This window comes from Lissotriton vulgaris, chromosome 9, assembly GCF_964263255.1.
Source record: "Lissotriton vulgaris chromosome 9, aLisVul1.2, whole genome shotgun sequence".
Taxonomy (NCBI): domain Eukaryota; kingdom Metazoa; phylum Chordata; class Amphibia; order Caudata; family Salamandridae; genus Lissotriton; species Lissotriton vulgaris.
In genome coordinates this window covers 433,508,940-433,529,369 of record NC_141697.1, presented here as the reverse complement: position 1 = coordinate 433,529,369, position 20,430 = coordinate 433,508,940, and the positions used below count along the sequence as shown (strand labels likewise).

The following is a 20,430-nucleotide window of genomic DNA, read 5'->3' as shown; positions in this document are numbered from 1 at the left end:
GAAAATATTTAAAATTGTTAAAAATTATTTCCATGTGTCTCATGGGAACCAGGTATTCCTTAGTGTCACTGAGCCAGATTTTGGGCTGTGAGATTGAATTTCTCCTTTCTGTTTGCATTTATTTCTCTTGAAAATCCTCTCGTAAATGTCTCGGACACGCCTGCATGATTGTAGTCCTGAGCAGATGTTTCAAGACTACCTCAAGAATGATAAATACTTCCTCCCTGTCAACCATAGCCTTTCTCCTCCTTGTGTATCAGTCACAGGCCTTGATCTCACCCTTCTTTGACACAGTGAATAACACAGTTTTAAAACAACGCCGAATAGTTTCCTTCCATCAAAGTAATTCACGGCAGGGTTCAGCACTTCCGTGAACGTGCTTTGAGCAGGCATGTTTTAATATTGTAGCATTTTATACTGGCTAAAGATCGTGGCCCTCAAAGCGCTAGGCAAAAAATAACAGATGTGGACAAAGTAAAGAGGCTGTTTTACTGCATTAAAAGATTAATGGAACAGAGTTTTCATTTTAAATGAAGACAGACTTAGCTGGTGAAAGGAACAAAGAGTCTCCTGATTAGCAGAGACAGGCAGGGATGGCCTCTGGGGATAAATAAAACAAGCCTGTGCGCCTCAAGTTAAAACAAGCAAAAGTGACGCGGCCGCCCCGGAAAGTGAAACTGATCGTCATCATGAACAAAGGAGGGGCAAGAAGAAGGGGAAAAGGAAAATTAAACTGACGAGGAGGAAGTGGGAGAAGGGAGGGGGAGGGGAATGCAAGCTTGAGGTCAGCAGAAGCCTCTGGTAGCACTTTCAAAAGCCACTCACTAAATTTCTTGCAGACCGGCGCATGCGCTGGCTCAGCGAGACCTAAAATGGACAAACCGGCTGATGACTTGGGTTCTTATAGGTCCATCTCATTGATTAACACAGACGCTAAATGGTTTGCAAACATTTTAGCCTGCCGTCTTGCTCCACTGTTCTCAGTTTTAGTATCCCCCACAGCAACATGGATTTGTCCCAGGCAGAGATACCACACAGCATACTAACACACCAATTGCTGCTTTTGATATTGCCAAAAAATGTAATATGAATATGGGCATGATATTACTTGAAGCGGAGAAGGCATTCAACCGTGTTTTTTGGGATTGCTTTTGGGTCACACAGTCTGCTTTCGGTATAGGGGAGGATTTTGATAATCCAGGCACTTTATACGAATCCACGTGCCTGAGTTGTGTTTGCTGGGAGTCTCTCTGGGCTCTTTCGTATTTATTGCGGAACAAGACCAGGGTGCCCACTTTCGCCCCTCTTTTTCGCTCTTTATATAGAAACTTATTTACAGTCCCTTCTTAAGGAGTACCGATATTCAATCATTGGTTTTCGGCGATTGACAACTCAAACTGAATGCATATGCTGACAATGTGGCAATCTTTTTCTCTAACCCAGCAACAGCTGTTACTCAGATTCATCTTGAAGCGCCTACTTTTGGAGAATTTTCTTGAAGCGCCTACTTTTGGAGAATTTTCTATCTATAAGCTGAATTTAGATAAAAAACAGGTTCTTTTGAATTTCACCCCGACTTACCAATTCAGGGGACTACTACCTCAACGGTTTATTTAGGTATTAGGCAGTGATCTGCGGTTTCTAATATCCTAAAATTAAATTCTGAAACTTTGCTATTTGCAACGGTCATTACATTAAAATCATGGAATAAGCTATCGCTTACCATTATTGAACAAGTAAATATTATTAAAATTACTATTCTCCTTGAATTTCTTTATTTGTTGAGGACGATTCCGTTGAGGGTCCCGGATTCTTTTCTTAGACGGCTGGAAGAAGCTATCAGTAGTTTTCATCTAGGGCTACAGGTGAGCTATGCACACTACCAGACTTTTTAAATCTGCCTATAAAACAGGAGGGCTCTCACTCCCAGACTTTAAGCTGTATTTCTGGGACACTTTAACTGGACGTTTCCGTAGTTTATTGATCTAAGGGGAACCAAATCTAACGCCACTGTATTATCAGCATGCTCTAGGAGCAGAAGCTAGGCTTTTTTTAATTTTTATTTAATCAGCTATTACTACAAGAGGGTATGTTTCAAAGTACTCAAAGATATCATTTGTTTGTGGAAGGGGATCTGCAAGAAATATTCTTTCGGTTTCATCAACAAGGATACCCCCATTTAGGATAATCCTGCTTTTCCCTATATTTCCCGGGATCTAACCTGTAGGATATGGGCAGACTGCGGGATTACAACAATGGGCCAATTATTTGATTTGAATGGCTTTAGATCCTTTTCTGATTTAAAAGATGCCTATTAATTGCCTTATCATTCTTTATCCAAATACCTTCAGTTGATGGAGTATATGCAGACAGGTCGCGGGCATGCGAAAGGCATCGACAGCTCAGAGTTTTCTCCATATTATTTTAAGTCTGGTATTAAACCTACTATAAGTATGATGCATCAGGCATTCTCGCAGTTTGTTATAGATGACACTGCGCTATTGGCTGCGAAATGGAGCAGACTTCTTTCATTTGAGGTTTCAGTTGAAGAGATTAAGATGACTTTAGATTTGCTAGAATGTTCTGTACACTTCTTTAATCTCAAACTACAACAGTGGCGCACGCCGTGTCTTTTATACTACACCCCAGACGTAATTTTAAAATGGGGAGCAACTCCTTCTATATACAGGACAGATAGAACAAGATGTCCCAAGAGTAATCTCTTTGCTGCCTATGTCCTGTACATGTTCGCACTCTGCCCCTGTTTACAAAACATTTGGGTAGTGGTGACCAACTATAGGTTTCTAAGTCTCAGGTTTTCCGTACAAATATCTGTTAAAGAGAAAATGATGGGTGTTAAATACGAATTTGAAGGAAGTTACAGAAATTAATTATATTTATGCCGGTATATGCCAGACTCTGTATTGCTTGAGCATGGGGCTCAGAGAATGCCCTTAAAGATTCGGAATGGCATTCTCTCATCTATCAAAGATGTGAATTAGAGCTCACTTTGGCTAAAGCAAGACGCTTTTCCTCGTAGCTGAAGTTTGATAAGATTTGGAAACATTTTAGATGAGATTTTATCAACGCAGGTAATGATTAAATGGATATTGAAATGGTTTAACTGTTTATGTATGCAAATTCCTGTAATTTATTATAATTTTAGCCAGCTTATCAATGGATTTTTGCCATGAATTAATGAAATTGATCAAGTACATTTGTCCCAACTTGATGTAATGACACTCTAGTCATGACTTAGGATCTCTTAGATCACACTACACAGGAGGCCAATGTTATAGTGGATGTACACACTACTTTATCCACCACCTACTGTTATAGCAAATCAGGCCATCCAGATCTGGGACGGTAATGCACTAGTCATGACAATGTGCTAAATGAAGTCGAACATGGACTTACTGGTGACATGGCTCATGTTTCACATAATAAGCAGGCATTGTGTCATCATGGATAAGATGAACCATTTTATCTCAAGGCTCATTAGGGTTTATTCACAGAAGAACAATTACATTAGCATAGGAGATATTGCAGGCTTGACACTGACTGTACAATAGCAAGTGGCAGGGAGGCGAAGAGGAGGAATGTCATTGGAAAGCTGTGAAAAATCTTTGGCAAGTCATGAAGTGGAAGGAATTTGAGAGAATACTAGCCCAAAGCAAGAGATATGGTACTAACAGGCCAGATTATCATGATAGACGATGTGAGGCTCAATCACTTTTCCACCCTTTTCAGATATAATACGATAAGTATGCATGAGGAGTGGGACTTGTAGGACAGCAAAACTACCAATAGTCTTTCCAATGTTTTGTTTACAAGAAATTGCAGTATTATTTTGTAAGAGATCTCCGAGGGCTAGATACAATTATTTTAAAAAGGAATTCCTAAATCACATACATTTTAAGTCGTGAAACAGAAATTAAGCTGACAATTATCAACCCAATTTTGCTCAGACTAATATGCTAAGTTTAAAAAAACTAAGACATTGACAAATGAATACAAGATTAGAACATATTACATGGACAAATGAATACAAGGGTAGGAGATGAATTGCAAACGTGGTGGCATTTTGTAGTTCATTTCCAACTAAAGGTTAGGAATGATATATGGTCCTACACTACGAAAATGAGTCTAACATTTACAAACCTACAGATTTCAACTGAGGTAACAGAAGCCTCTATGTGGTCTAACTCATTCTGTTTGAGTAGATAAGCAGGTCTCCTTAAGCGGAACATCACAATGGCTTTGCACAGATAAAATACAGGTTTAGGAAGGACTACAATGGGTGTTTTGACAAATGGTAGTGGGTATTGCATGGGTACATTCTGGCATTAGATGTATTTAGCATTTTAATATTTTAGATGATCAATGCAGTCCAGTGGAATGCTCCATGAGTAAAGAGCAAATCGATTCTGATACTGCTTTTCACAGGTGATGCCACTATACTGTTTAAGACCCTGAAAGCTAGAAAGACTTTCTTGAGCACTTTCTAAACATTCCTTTGAATGCGGTTTCTTAAAATAAACAAACTAAAAAGTTTTTAATCCAGGGAAAGGATGGTTCCCTGCCTTTCAATGAAGGAACTTTGTAATGAAAAAGTTCGTTTTTTATATTAGCTATCAAGGCATGTTGATATCAGTGAGCACCAGGTCGGTGAACACTATAATAAATCTCAAAACGTGCTGTGCCCTAGGGCTGCAGCACTCAGGGGGTTCAGGGTCTACTTTAAGACTATATCGTACCCAACTATGAGAGCACATAAATGCCAAGAACTGGGTGCAGTAGAGACCAAAATATTCTGGCACTTGAGCCCTCCGGGTAGAACCCCAACCATAGCGCCGGAAAATCTTTTTTGAGTAGCTGTAGCGCTGATATATACATTTAAATAAATAAACCCTAAAATTGGAGTAAACGTAATCAAGATTATTCAATGGGATAGTTCTTCAGCCCTTAGCCCTTTGGATAAGACTAAAGACGGGTAAACACATAGATGGGCTTCTTGACACTATTGAAAGTATCTAGGGAAACCCAAGAGCTGACCTCTCCAATGGTTTAGATACGTCAGAGAAGAATTCAACATGATTAAGCTAAAATCTTAGCAGGTGAAGCCAGATTCCCTTGAGAAATTTCTAACACAACGAGTTTATCTTATTGGGACTGGTTACATAATACTTGATCGACAATAGCAGGAAACCTATGATCAAAGAGAACAAGGTGATCTCAGTTTAATTTATGCCTGTATTTGACACTGTGTTTTGATACACTCCTCACAATCACCATGAAGTGGACAAAAATGCCCAGTTCTAGTAGTTCCACTCTCTATGCTATGAAAATAGACATAAGTGTTTGGAACAAAGACACTAGTGGTTTAAGACTAATTAGGAATAATGAAGAGATGAGTCACCTCTAGAAGTTACTCTGATTCTGACTAACTGAAATGTGAATAATTGTAACTGAAAGGTGGTAGCATTAATGAAATAAACTGACAATACCCCGAGAAAGAGGATGCGGCATAAGATTCAATACTGAATACATTATTTTCGGGTTTATGCTAAATGGATGAATGGACAGTATAAGACAAGTGTGTCCTTTTTCTGTTATCATGTAAATGCACTGCTGTAGCATTTATGCGAAGTGTGGACTGACGATTTACATTAAATTAAACCTGCACTGTTTTGTTATACTTATTTTAGTATTACACAGAGAATGAACACTTTTTGTTGTATATGTTTTAGTACCCATTTTCAATCATGAGGGGTATTGCAACTGATAATCACATTTTAAAAGTCACCATGATTCAGAATTCCATGAGTCCATGATACTGTGAGTACCTATCTTTTTTAAAAGTATTTTCCACTGTTCCATATTCTCTCTTTTTCGTATCTAACCTTGTCCGGCAATATTAAAGATTTTTTTTTCCACTAGGGAAAGGATAGTCGTTTGTATCAGATCAGATTTACTCTTTTCTGTACATTTCTGCAACATATTTAATGTTGTTCAAGGAAGAAAATGTCTTATATAGTCACATTCTTAAATTGCATAAGATATCAAACCAGCAAGAGATACTATTTATTTATTGTCTTAAGATAAAGAATGCAGCTACTTCCACCATCATGGATCCATTAGCAGATGTATAAGCTGTGGTAAGTTTGTGAACTTTTGCAGGTAAAACATTTTCAAGTTTTACAACCGAGAGTGCTGCCACTTCATGCAAAATTCATCAACATTTCCAAATTGAATTCTACATTTTGTAATTAAAATAACTGTGCCGGCAACTTTACAAATTGTTTGTGTACCACACAAATTTATTTCATGTCAAACAGTGTACACATCCCAAAATAGTTAGACTCACAGGGCACTCTAGTAAAGCAAAACAATATATTTAAAAACACTGTCCCACACAATCTCTATTGCTTCCTATGGGGCTATGAATAGTTGCTAGGGCTGACCCTAGATGCGTTTTCCTACAAGATAATACATTTAGTCTTTGTGTCAATTTATTTTCTTTATTTTCATTTCTTGAGTTATTTTTTTTACTTTATACATTTTACAAATCGCAATTTGATTATACATACAACATAGTATAAATACATACAATATATGCAACGCAATACAGTTTTATCAAAAATAGATGGGTCTTTATTCAATACTTTTCCCTTCATATCAAAGATGGTACAGAACCCTTATGCTAGAGAAACATACAAGGGACACAGAGACATATCTTTATACAGAGACAAATATTCAAAGGAAATAAATACATCTTGTTATTATCATAATCACACTCATACCCCCTTGAGATTCAAACACCACTCTCTCCTTATATACATACCCATACATTCACACATTTTTCATATTCTTACTAATCTCAACCACCCATTACAACCACTGTCCATGTGCAATGGGAAACAGACTTTTTTTTAGCCATTATCGTTTTGTTGGTTGGGATCCTGTTCACTTCAGTTAAGCAGCCTCAGGAAGCAACATGTTGCACCCATCAAAAAACAATTAAATAAAACCAACAAAAATATCAATAACAATAATAATATAATTAATACTTTCGTAATACCTTATTAAAGGTCAGATTCTGATGTTCCCAGAACTTTTGATTCCATTCTTGTGTATCTTGTCTCAGTAACCTCAGTCTGTACTCCAGTGGAGACTCATCGTTGGCAACATAAAACTTGACCGGGCGAAGATTTGAATGTCTGTCAGGGGGGCCAACCCAATCGTGGCAAGAATGTGGTGGAGGACAGAACCCTACAGTCTGAAGAAAAAAATGTCACAGTACAGGTTACATAGAACCACAAAAAAATGTGCAGTTTCATTTTTAATAGAAAATGGCTACCCTGAGAAGGGAATTCAAATATAGTACAGACACCTAAATTAGGAAATGTATGCCTTCTGGGGTTTATCTGCAGCTGCTGTAGTGGGAGTCAGACACCCCATTCGTTTCACCAGGCACTGTGAAAATGTTTTTCGGAATGGGTCCAACCTAAAAGAATTGTGGCTCACTCATTCGTTTTTGAAGTGAAGAGTTTCAGAAGCTCCGGGCTTCCACAAAGATGCAATAGTTTACAATTAGTAGGGTTCATGGCGTCACAGGCAAGTTGAACTTGACTGGGGAGTATGCAGAGAGTGACTGTATGAGTGTACAGCAGACAATTAAACGTGTGTTTCTGGGTCAAAACAATGGCAGGATGAGCTCTAATAGCAATCTTCTTTTTAAAAAGTGCTTTCACCAAAGCATGTTAAGTCGAAGATATTATTCACAATTATTACTAAGAATGGAAACTGGTACTCATATCAACCTTGAGAATATAACAGGCTGTGGCGACTTGTTGGGATTTGAACCTGTAACCTGCGTATCACAACCATATCTCAGCAGCAAACAATCAACTCATCGAGCAATCTTAATGGTCTAATTTAACAATAACAACATTGCAAACTCGTTTCCATTGATGCAGCCACTTAAAAGTTAGGTACATGGTAGAAGGTGGCCTTCCAGTGAAATAGACCTTTATTTTGATCACTGTATGTTGAGTTCTGATGTAAGCTCTCAAGATGTTCTTATGCAATCACACGTTAGGGGAATGTCACTGAGTCCCTGTTCACAATGCATTCTAAATTACTGAGCTGCACAAATCTTGCTAAAAGGTCAAAACCTCCAGAACTACTCAACTTAAAACTACAAATAAACAAATTATCAACTGGATCTCGGTGAAGATTCTTTTCTACATATTTGATCTAATAACTAATAATCTGTCAAAGATAATTCACAGTATTAGCATTTGCTTTTAGTTATCTTTCTCTGTGTTTGCACGCAATGGGGAAAATATATCTGATTTAAAATACTTTAATAAAAACATTGCTAATACTTAAGATTAGGCTTCAGATTGTTTATTTGGGGATTAATTGTTTTGCATGCCTACGCTGATAAACTGAGGTCAGATTTGGAAATAATGCTGCCCGCAAACCCATAACAAGCATTTGTAATTCAATAGGTCTCGCATTAGGAAAGTTTGAGCTATTGGTATTGTAAATGACTCATTTTTTATTTATGTGTTTGTTTTGAAAATAGCGAAATTAATAGCTTTGTCATTTACAATGCCAATAGTTTTAACTTTCGCAAATGTGACACCTATAGCATTTGTAATGCAATATGTGTTGTATTTACGGGACTTAGATGTATTGATATTACAAATAACAATGGCTTTTATTTTTTTTAAATAACTAATAATTAAAAGTTATTGTAATTTATAACGGCAATAGCTTAAACTTTTGTAAATAACTTTTGTGAATATTATGTTCAGTGTATTTTATCGTGACGAAAATGCAAGAACAGAAGTGAAATATTAACATCTTTTTGTGACATTTGTAATAAAAATTTAAACATTGAGAGAACATATTTGAACCAGTTGTTGTTGAATGGTTGTACAGATTGATGTTGTGGTGGCGACGAGTGATGCTGTGGCTTTCAGGTGATGCTGTGGTAGAGCATAGTGATGTTGTGGTGCCCTTGAGTGATGCTGTGGTGGTGCTGAGTGATGCTGTGGTGATGCGATAGATAGAGGGAGGGCGATAGATAGAGGGAGGGCAATAGATAGATAGATAGAGTTAGGGTGATAGATAGAGTGAGGGCGATAGAAGTGTGCACTGACGTCTGGTGGTGTGTGTGTGAATGGTGAAATTGTGCACGGACGGCTGGTGGTGTGTGTATGCCTGGTGAAAGCGTGCAGTGACGGCTGGTGGTGTGTGTGTGCGTGGTGAAAGCGTGTACTATGTCTGTTGGCGTTTGCCTGGTGGAAGCGTGCACTGACAGCTGGTGGTGTCTGTGTCCAGTGAAAGCGTGCACTGATGGCCGGTGGTGTTTGTGTGTGGTGAAAGCGTGTACTGATGAGTGATGGTGTCTGTGCGTGGTGAAAGTGTGCACTAACGGTTTGGTTTTCAGTGTAGTTGTGTGAGTGTTTGTTGTGTGTGTGTTTGTATGTGTGGTTGTATGTGGTTGTGGGTGTGGGTGTGTGTGTGGTTGTGTTTGTGTGTGGGTTTGTTTGTGGGTAGTTGTGTGTGTGGTTGCACTGTAAGGAATTCGTGAGCGTGGCAGTGCTAGAGTTCACACCTTTCAGAGAGAGGCTTTGGGGTAGAGGTGTGCCAGAAAAAAACGTATAAACGCCAGATTGCAGCATAATGTGTACTAAAATAGATCAGCCTAACAAAAGTGTGTAAAAGACAATACATTAAACAAGCCCGTTGCAGCAAAAACATCTGTCAATTTCCTGAGTGCAAACAGGTGAGCGCTCAATGTACAGAGCCTCAGAAATGTAATTTGATATTACACACGCCGGCCAACGTAGATTAACAGTACAGACAGATTTTAAATAATTATTTTGGGAGTCCCTTGGAGTCTTATATCTCACAGAGGATTTGGATGACAGCTGGGCCTCCCCCCAAGCCTACTTTTGACAATAGAAAGGCGTTGCCTGTCGTCTCGGCATTGGGAACCCGTTTGGGTACAAGTTGCAATAACCAGTTTAGAAGACCAGTCGCGATCCCTTTACAAAGAGGTCACGGTATTTTGAGACAACTAGAGGGCAGAGATGCCTGGCCTTGAAAAAGACAGTACAGTGAGTGACGAATCTCTTCTGTTGAGTCGTTCTTAGTAAACAGGCAAAGATAAGAGTCACAGAATGCTAATACCTAATAAGGAGAAAAGGCTGCGGCTCGAGCGTGACAACCATAAATGTGTGTGGGAAAATCAAAGTTGGAAACAATAACAAGAAAAAAGAACCAGTAACCAGGTAAATGAAGGGAGGTGCTTCGCTCACATGGAGACTTCAGTCACTAATCCCTGGCGCCTTACTTGCTCTGTCCTGAGTCAGTTCCCAACATTACAGAAATCAACGGATTATGACTTTAAATGAAATAAAAGTTAAATTAACATTTAAAAGGGTGTTTTGCGCCAAATGGAAACACTGAGAAATGCATGTCTAAGAATGCCAACATTCAAGACGTTACATAGGTAAGGAAGACTGTTGTAATACTAAAGGTGACATAGATGAAAGTGTGCGCTAAAGATCAAATGTTGGATGTCACTGAAGGCTCGAGACTGGTTCGAGTCAGATGTCAACCAGACCCACAAGCCAAAAATAATCCAAGATGATAGTCTCTGCCTCCCCTGCACCCCTTCGTGCACAGTCACTATATTCTCCAAAGCCTCCGGTGTGCAGCACAAGAGTGGCTGCCAGGGCAGTTGATTATTCACATTTTAACAATCAAAATGCAAAAGTACACAACAGCCTGTCTGCGATGAATGACGTGACAGTGCATGAGAGGGATGGAAGGAGAGAGGGAGTGGTGCCCAAGGAGAGACAGTGAAAGAAAGAGAGCGGATGGAAGAGAAAGACTGGTAAAGGGAGGAACAGCTGAGGGAGTAATCAGAAAGAGACAGAAGAGAAAGGAGAGAAAAAGAGAAGGGAGTCACAAGAAGAAACGATAGAGACACTAAAAGACGGAAAGAGGGAGGATAGATAGATAATGTTTTATTGCACAATTAATTAATATTATTGCAAGCAAACTAGGTTATGAACAATATAATGTGCTTAATTTCAAGTATTAAAAATGAAGTGTGATAGTATGACGTCCTATTAATCTAAAGATTAAAAAACAAATGTAAACATCATATTGTCAGCTGAGGAAACATGGAGATTAAAACAATTAGCACAGCATAGGGAGGATGAGGAATGCGAGGCAGCCTCTGAGGCAGATGGAGAATGAGGTAACGTGAGCGAGTGGTCTCATGACAATTTGTTTGCCATCTCGACACGAGTTTGAGGTCTCGGAGCCACGGCAGTCCCTGGCTCGGACCGCTCCATTAATTCTCTGTCTAAATGTAGAGTGGAACCTTAAGATAAGTAGCAGAGAATCGACCAATGGGAGCGCTGAACCAGTTGAGAATGATTGAGAAACTAACAAAGACACTGATAAATATTTGGCTTCACATTATTATTGTTTTTCAGAAAACGGAGATAAGCGGTTTTCACGCGTAACATTAAAATACACAGATAAGAGTCAGGTTGTCAAGGAAACCACAGCAAATAAGTAGGCAACAAGTAAAACATGTAAACGTATAAATCAGCCTGGACAGCTCGCTTACCACCCAGGAAAAGCAGTGAAACTAACTGAAGCATTCGTGGGATCACCACAGACCTTCAGGTTTAATTCCGATAACAGAGTTGAAAAACAATCAACTTGCCTGAAGAATTTTCGGAATATATAGAGCGGGCGAGTGACTATAGTCAGAAAGCGAAAAAGGACTGCCTCCTCGGCTGGAGCACTGTAAAGAACAAGCTCTCGGCATTGCTGTGGCGGGGGAGCTGCAGCCTTTGAAGTCTGATGCCTAGGCACAGACAAATGGTGGTGCGCGATGTGCACACGGGGGCGGCAGCCTTTGAAGTCTGTTGCCGAGGCCCAGACAAATGGTGGTGTGTTATGTGGCTGGCGTGCACGCGCCTGTCTCACATGAACTGTATTGGATCCGCAGCCGTTTTGGTAGACTTTTCTTTTCCACTTACTATAATTCTCGCCAGCAATGCGCAGGCTAGACCTAAAAACAGCAGTCACTGATCAACAGAGTGGTCTCAGTGATTGTGCAGAGCTTGGTCACAGATGAAAACATTAACAAATATTTAATGACTATGAACTAAAATTAAAATTAAATTGATACTGGAATAAGTTATTTTACTGCTACAAACTAACGGTAAAACTGTATTCAAACCAACACAGAATTGTCAAACAATCTGAATGCCTATAAGGCAAAAAGCTGGAGCTATGTAAACTAAATATATTAAATAGGATATATATCATGAGGGACGTCACACTCCTAAGGACCGGTGAGTGGGGGGAGCTTTAAATAGGCACACAGTGATTCAAATGGTGGCGGGGGGCGCCCCTGCACTTTGAGAGATCGGATTGCTCCTGGGTATCGGAAGCATTCCGGAAACTTGCCTGACCTTAACATGGCAGCCAGAAGCGCTTTCACAACCCAAATCCCGGCGCTACTCATCCAGATGCAGGAGTGTCCCTGCTCGAGGACCCCCTGGAGCAAAGGACTAAAATGGGCACCGGCTGTTTCTAACTCCAAGGTCAGAATCCCTTGCCTGACCCCAAGATGGCTGCCACAGTTTTCCCTACCATCGGACTTCGACCAGACCTTGATCAATCCCCAATCGGCCTATATGGTAGCCCCAGCTCCTTCTCTGGTTGGTTTTTACTCCCGCCCCCCACCTCCTCCTTTTACCTCTATCCTCGTAGCCTATATATCTATTCAAAACTGTTTTCCCGAACGTTGCGACATGGCTGATGCCCGGTGGAGTTGCGAGACGCTAATGAGGCGATTGGCCCTGGTTTCCCCCTCGACAGTCACCCCACCCAGCCGGACATTGGACACAGTTCTTCCTTGTCTCCCTGCTATGGCTCCTTCCGCCCCTCCTTTCCAACAAATTCTCTCAACATCGTTCTTTGTTTACTGTACCTTACTACGATATTGTAACTGATGTAATTTGTAACGCAATGTTCCTCTGGTACAGCGCTCTGATACCTCCTGGTCTAGCTAGCGCTATATAAACCTTTTAGATGTACCTTGTAATGCAACGATCCTTTGGTTAAGCGCTCTGATACCTCCGGGTCTAGCCAGCGCTATATAACCTTCTCAAATCAAATAAACTAAAAACTGGTTTTCCTGAACGATGAGACCTGACCAACATGGCTGATGTGCGGTGGAGCTGCTAGACAGCTAATGAGGAGATTAGTCCTCGTTTCCCCCTTGACCGTCACCAACCCAGCCGGACTTTGGGCACAGTTCTTATTCATCTCCCCGCTATTACTCCTTCCTCCCTTCCCTCCTACGAATTCTTGAATCGTTGTTTATGTGAACGGTACCGTACATTGCACTTGTATCTGATGTAACGTTTAACGCAACGATCCTAAATGTAAAGCGCTCAGATACCCTCTTAGGTCAAGTTCGCGCTATATAAAACTTTATAAACATATATTAACACCAATGAAAGTTTTACATAGGGTACAAACTTAAACAAAGTACACCCCTTCTTCCTATAAACGTTCACTACTCCAGAGCTAGTGGTTGTGATAATTATTGCTCCCAAAATCTTGAACAGGAATATATCCATTTCACGTTGGCAAAGATGTGCAGGTTGGCCCATATTTTAGCAACATGTGGGATATATTCAAAATCGATAACCGGATCCTGTGAGATTGGTTTAGAAAAGGTTACTAGTGAACATTGCTTGGTAACAGTTTGTGAGATCAAGTCTATACAGTCAATATCCTCCTGATTGGTTTACTGCACGCTATTTTTGTAGTGTGGTTTTAAACATAGTATTATATTTCTTTTTATTTTGTTTGTTTCTGTCTGTTTAATGCCTTTAAGCTGTTTGATGTAGGATTTTGCCCTTAGCACATGACAACCAAATAATTTCGTCCTCTACAGGAGAACTTGATGATGAACGAAAGCTAATGAGTCCATTGTGAATAATGAAAGTGTTAGACATCGGTGCATTCATGTGAACCAACACAGTGGCAAGGGTTTCTACTTCTATTAAAACTAGAGTGCAACTTACACTGAGGTCTACAGATGCAAACGTGCAACTACACTACACTAGTGAATATGCACATAATAACTATGCTCAAACAGCTATCTACCACTTATGAATAGAAGTAAATAAAACAAAAAGACGCCGTGGTCAACTTGAAAATGATTATCCTTAGAAAGTAAAATCACATGGCAGTAAACGGTATTATTTTAATTGTTATGTTATAGGAACTCGTAAAGCGCAACAGTTACCCGAAGGTGTCCTGGCGCTAGCTACTATTCCCTGGGTAAATAAGTGGTAGTAAACAATTACAGGTTAAAATGCCAGGTTTTTAATCCCTTCCTAAATGTCAAGAGGTCTGTGGTGTTTCTCAGGTAAAAAGGAAGGTCATTCCAGGCTTTTTCAGCGTGCACAATAAAGCTTTTTTCACCCCATGAGGCTTTTTATGTGGGTCGTACTACCACCAACTTGGCTCCCAAAAAAATTGGCATAATTTCTGAAAAGGATGAAGTCCGTCTTGCCTGAATTTAATTTTTCCAGCACCACCCCCTTTTCTGAATCGTTTTGTCCACCATAAGCGTGGAAGGGTATACTCAGATGTGAGTCCCTTGCTCACTGCACCATCAGGATTCAAGCAAGCCGGGCCGAAGACGGCTGTAATGCCAGAAACCGGTCCCCGGAAGCTTGTTTCCTTTCCAGTATAAGAATTGGCTAGGTAGTTTGGTCTGCCCTGTTCCCATGATGCACTGGGCCAGGGACAGACTAATTTGCATGTAGCCAGGTTCTGAGCTGGGATGGTGCAGTGAGCTAAAAAAACGGTGATGGATCAAGCCCTGATCTGTTGACTGGGTACGAGTGGTCTGCTTAATTCAGACACTCTGTCCATCACCACCCCTTTTCTGAATTGAATTTAATTTTAGGCAGTTTTGTGGCATCCACCTCCCAACAGCTTTCATACAGTTGTGGAACTGATTGTCTATTCCAATTCCCTGTCCAGGCCGCAGAGCCACAACAATTTGCATGTCATCAGCATAGGAGGTCAGGTTAAATCCAAAGGAGCTGATTAGTGAGGCTAGGGATGAAACGTACACATTACAAAGTAGGGGGCTAAGCGAAGACCCCTGTGGCACTCCACAAGGTAAGGTGAAATGTTTAGAGTGAAATTCTTCCAGCGTCACAATTTGTGATCTACCAGATCAGAAGGATTTTAGTAGTTTCCACACTTTACCCTGAACCCCGCATGCCAGCAGACAGTCCATCAATAAATCATGATGGGCGTTATCAAAGGCCGACGGTTTAGTTGATACTAAAAACAAAATTGCTTCACCTTTGTACTGAACGCATTATAAGGCCAAAGCAGTCCAATCACGGTCAGCAAAATAATGTAATTCTCACAAACACATCAAGAGTGTACCTAACAGTAGAAAGTTCTCCACTTGAGACGAGCTATAGCAAAGCCAGTCAGTCTCGCTTATGCAAGAGCTATTGGCTTTGTCAATGTGTGTTAGCCATGTTAAACAGCAACGTAGCTGCTATTCAGTTTGTCTAAAAGTTAGTAGTATATAGGTGAGTGGAGTGTTGTGGAGTGGAGTGGCATAGAGTGGAGTAGAGTGTTGTGGAGTGGGGGGGTGTTGTGGTGTAGAGTGGCAGGGCATATGCTGTAAGGGCATGCACAGACTGGAATGGCATAGCATGCCAGAGTGGGGTGGCGTAACGTGGAGTAGTGTGTTGTGGAGTAGAGAAGGGTTGAGTGGTGTAGAGGGAGTTGCATAGAGTGGTACGGAGTGGAGTGGAATAGTGGCATGGAGGGGAATAGAGTGGCGGGTCGTAGAGTGCAGAGACGTTGAGTGGAGCATTGTTGAGTGGTGTAGAGTGCGCAGAGTGGAGGGGCGTAGAGTGGCATATAGTGGAGTGGTGATGAGTGGAGTAGTGTGTTGTGGAGTGGGGAAGGATTGAGAGGCGTAGAGAGAATTGCATAAAGTGGTACAGAGCAGAGTGGCATGGAGGGGTGTAGAGTAGAGTGTTGTGGAAGGGCGTGGAGTGTTGAGTCGTGGAGGGGCGTGGAGTGTCATAGAATGTTGCAGAGTGGAGTGGCACAGAGTGAATTGTCGTAGAGTGCAATGGATTGTTGTAGTGTGGAGCGGAGGGTCGTAGCGGTGCGTGGAGCGGAGGGTCGTAGAGCGTCATTGAGTGGAGTACAGTGGGTTGGAGTGGCGTGGAGGGGTGTAGAGTGTCCTAGAGAAGAGCGCCATAGACAAGAGCGCCATAGACAAGAGCGCCATAGACAAGAGCGCCATAGACAAGAGCGCCATAGACAAGAGCGCCATAGACAAGAGCGCCATAGACAAGAGCGCCATAGACAAGAGCGCCATAGACAAGAGCGCCATAGACAAGAGCGGTATAGAGAAGAGCGGTATAGAGCAGAGTGGAGCGGCATAAAGTAGAGTGGCGCAAAGCAGAGGGGCGCAAAGCAGAGGGGCGCAAAGCAGAGGGGCGCAAAGCAGAGGGGCGCAAAGCAGAGGGGCGCAAAGCAGAGGGGCGCAAAGCAGAGGGGCGCAAAGCAGAGGGGCGCAAAGCAGAGGGGTGCAAAGCAGAGGGGCGCAAAGCAGAGGGGAGCAAAGCAGAGGGGAGCAAAGCAGAGGGGAGCAAAGCAGAGGGGAGCAAAGCAGAGGGGAGCAAAGCAGAGGGGAGCAAAGCAGAGGGGAGCAAAGCAGAGTGGCGCAAAGCAGAGTGGCGCAAAGCAGAGTGGCGCAGAGCAGAGTGGCGCAGAGCAGAGTGGCATAGAGTGGTGTAGAGTAGAGTGGCTTGTTGTAGAGTATTGGAGAGTAGATTGCATTAGCGTAGAGTGGTACAGAGTGCAGTGGCATAGAGTACATCATCACACAATAGAGTGGTGCAGAGTGGCTTAGAGTGCAATGATGTGGAAGTGTGTAGAGTAGAGGAGCATGGAGTGCATAGAGTGCAGTAGAGTTGAGTGCAATCTTCTAGAGTAGAATGGTGCAGAGTAGAATAGAGTGGTACAGATTAGAATAGAGTGGTGCAGAGTAGAGTGCAGTATTATGGAGTGGTGCAGACTAGAGTGGCATAGAGTGCGATGGTTTTAAATGGAGTGGTTTAAAGTGCATATGCATAGAGTTAAGTGGAGTAGAGTGGTGTGAAGTAAAATGGCATAGAGTGCAGTGGTGTAGAGTGGAGTGGTGCAGCGTAGATTACAGTGGCAGCATGGAGTATAGTGCAGTGCCATAGAGCAGATTATTTCAGAGTAGAATGAAGTGGCGTAAAGTGGATTCTCCAGTATTGGGGTGTCTTTCTTAGATTCACATGCCTGAATCATTCCCCGTCGGAGTGGGAGTCCCACGGTACATAAAAAAAGCAATAATTTGTATATCAAAAAAGCAAAACCCTTGGTAATACCAACCAGGAAGTAAAGTAGCCCTAAGCTACAATGGAAAAACTTCCACACTCATGACTATCCTAGTCATTTTGTATAGACCAAACTACAGCCAATCAGGCACCAGCACCCACTAGAATGCTCTCCCCAGAGACTCAGGCTCTCAGATTTTCTACCGCACGTCGTGTGAAAGGGAGTCTCCCTGAGCTCTGCTCAGTACTTCTCAACCTGGCTGGTTTTTCTCCTATTTTTGGAATGTCTACTTCAAAATCTCTCTTCAGACCATGTGAGTCTTGTGGGAAGCTTAGGCTTTTTAAAGAAGATCCCCACAAAAGGTGCATTTATTGCCTATATCCTGATCATGAGGTAAAGGACTGTAAGATCTGCAGGACCTTTCCTCAGAAGACCCTCAGAGACAGAGAAGGTCGTCTTCTACAATGGCTGCAGAAGATTAAGGACCAGGATGATCCTCTATCTGAGGTAGGAAGTTTGGCTTCAGGGTCTTCTATGTCTTCAAGAAAGAGAAACATTGAGGTAGAGGTATCTTCTCCTGGGGCTAAGGTGTTGAGAAAAGCTAAGGATTCTGGCTTGCCTTACTCTTCTACTGCAAAAAAGGCTTCTCCACCTTCTAAATCTGGACCAAAAATGCCCCCGGGAGAGTCTGCTAAGTCTTTGCCATCTAAAAGACTGTCGGAGAAAAAATTACCTCAGAAAAAGACCTTGTCGACGACCTCTTAGTCAACTGCTGCTCCGGCGAAGGGTCCCGTCAACAGTATTTCCTTCACATCGACGGTTACTTTCTGTTTGTCAAAGCCTCAGATGGTGAGGTCGTCGGCTTCTTCACCGTCGACAATGGTCTTGGTTTCATTGAGACCCATCTCGTCGTCGACGATTCAACCATCAAGCGTCGACGTTACTTCGTCGTCGAAGTTAAAGAAGATATTGTCGACGAGTGTATCGTCGACGAAGATTAGCCTGTCGACGGGTCCCTCGCCGACAAAAGCAGCCTTGCTGTCGACGACCACACCGTCAACGAGAAGTCCATCGTCGTCGTCGAAGATTCCACCGTCGTCAAGCTCCTCGTCGACGAAAAATCTACCATCGTCGGCAGCTTCGTCGTCGACGAAGTCAACATCGTCGTCTAAGGCTTCGTCGACAAAACATAGTCAACATTGAAAGCCCTGCCGACGAAGCATGCAATATCTTCGTCGACGATACCGTCGACGGTTGGTCCGTCAACGCCTCTTCTGCCCTCATGTACGGATCTGAAGGTTTGGTCCGCTGCTCCGCCTGCTGCCTCTTTTACTTCACCGTCGACGGGGGCTTCATTATTACAAATAAGAGGCTCTACTCTACCACCTCTTTCACCCTTAAAGTTGCCTGAACAGCTTCTGGATTCAAAGGATGATGATAATCAGGAGCAATCTGATGAGGACGACAGTTACCGAGTGGCCAGAAGTCCGTCAGAACTGTTAATAAAGATGCAGGAGGAGGATCACGATGAGGAAGAGTTTTTCCCTGCACCAGTTGCTCAAGCCCCTGCAGCAGTCCCAACAGCACAGATGCCATTAGACCTTCTTACAAATGTACAGTACATGTTAAATGACTATTACCGCCGGTTCCCTCCGTCGGAGTCGGCAGACTCGCTTCCGGCGACACCCATGACTCAAGCACCTGCATCAGCCTTGAGAGTCCCAAGACAGTTTCCTTTGACACCTGTACCTGAGGTACAATCTTCTAATTCACCTTCTCCAGCACAATCCCACCATACGTGTAACACTGATGACGACAGAGAGGAAGGAGAGGTGGACTACCAATCAGTAATGTCGGAGTGGGATAATTATCAGACGCAGACTCCATCACCTACTGTTCCTCATACGGCGGACCCTCCACCTGTTGATATTGGAGGATTCCATCTAGTAATGGAAAGAGCAACAAAGAGGTTTCAGATTACTATGGAAACTAAACAGCAGGATTGTTTTTATATGACTTTAAAGATCAAACAAAAAAGTGAGGACAATCCCGATAATAGATTTAATTTGGAAGGAGGGCCTGAAGGTCATGTCCACTCCAAATTCTTTACCAGCAGTTTTACCTCAAATTGACAAAAAGTACAAGGCGCCCATTACATCACCTGCATGCGTTATCGGCCAAGCTAAGACAGAGTCCGTTGTCACTCAAGCGGCACAGAATAAGGCTAGAAATCCATCCTCACAAGTGATTGCCCCACCTGACAGAGATGGAAGACGTCTCAACTCCATCGGGAAAAAGGTGTCAACGATAGCTGCGACTACTATCCGAGCAGCAAATTCCCTAGCAATCCTAGGGAGATAGGATAGACAGATGTGGTCAGACATATCTCCATATCTCGAAATGCTTCCGGAACCGGAGAGGTCAGAGCAAAGGTGTTACATGAAGGGGAGTGCGTCTCGGCAGAGATGATTGACGCAGCTGTGGATGTGACAACCACAGGCTTCCGAAGTTGGCGGGCGTGGCAGTCTTAAGGAGACACGGTTGGCTGAAGTCAACCTCCTTCCGGCAAGAAGTCCAGGCAAAGATAATAGACATGCCTTACGATGGAGAATATCTATTTGGCCAGCACATTGATGAGGCTTTGCAGGCTATAAAGAAATATTTAGACACCGCAAGGTCGCTGGGAAATCTGCAATTTCGCAAATCGGCCTTTCGTGGCGCCAAAGGACGTGGGTCCTATTCAAATAGAGTAGAATATTCTCAGCAGCGCTCGTACCATTCATCACAAGGTAACCAGCGATATCAACTGTATTAACAGTCATACGGACAGCGAAGCAACAACTTTTCGCAAAGAAAAAGAAAATCCTCCTATCGGGGACGAGCTTCTGCTAAAAGGCAATGAGAACTGCCACCTGCCGCCACCACTGCCAGTACCAAACTCAAAGG

The 20,430-nt window shown here is 42.3% G+C and overlaps 2 protein-coding genes across 3 annotated transcripts in view; one reads left to right on the top strand and one right to left on the bottom strand.

Moving 5' to 3' along the window:
* The window catches only part of BAG5 (BAG cochaperone 5), a 184,612-nt gene that overhangs the window by 17,051 nt on the left and 147,131 nt on the right, over window positions 1-20,430 (top strand). The gene's annotated exons all lie outside the window — the stretch shown is intronic.
* The window catches only part of COA8 (cytochrome c oxidase assembly factor 8), a 99,880-nt gene that overhangs the window by 52,006 nt on the left and 27,444 nt on the right, over window positions 1-20,430 (bottom strand). For both annotated transcript variants that reach the window (XM_086937877.1, XM_086937876.1), the window contains exon 2: window positions 7,082-7,279. In XM_086937877.1, the coding sequence (XP_086794003.1) occupies window positions 7,082-7,279 (198 nt within the window). The remainder of the gene's footprint in view (window positions 1-7,081; window positions 7,280-20,430) is intronic.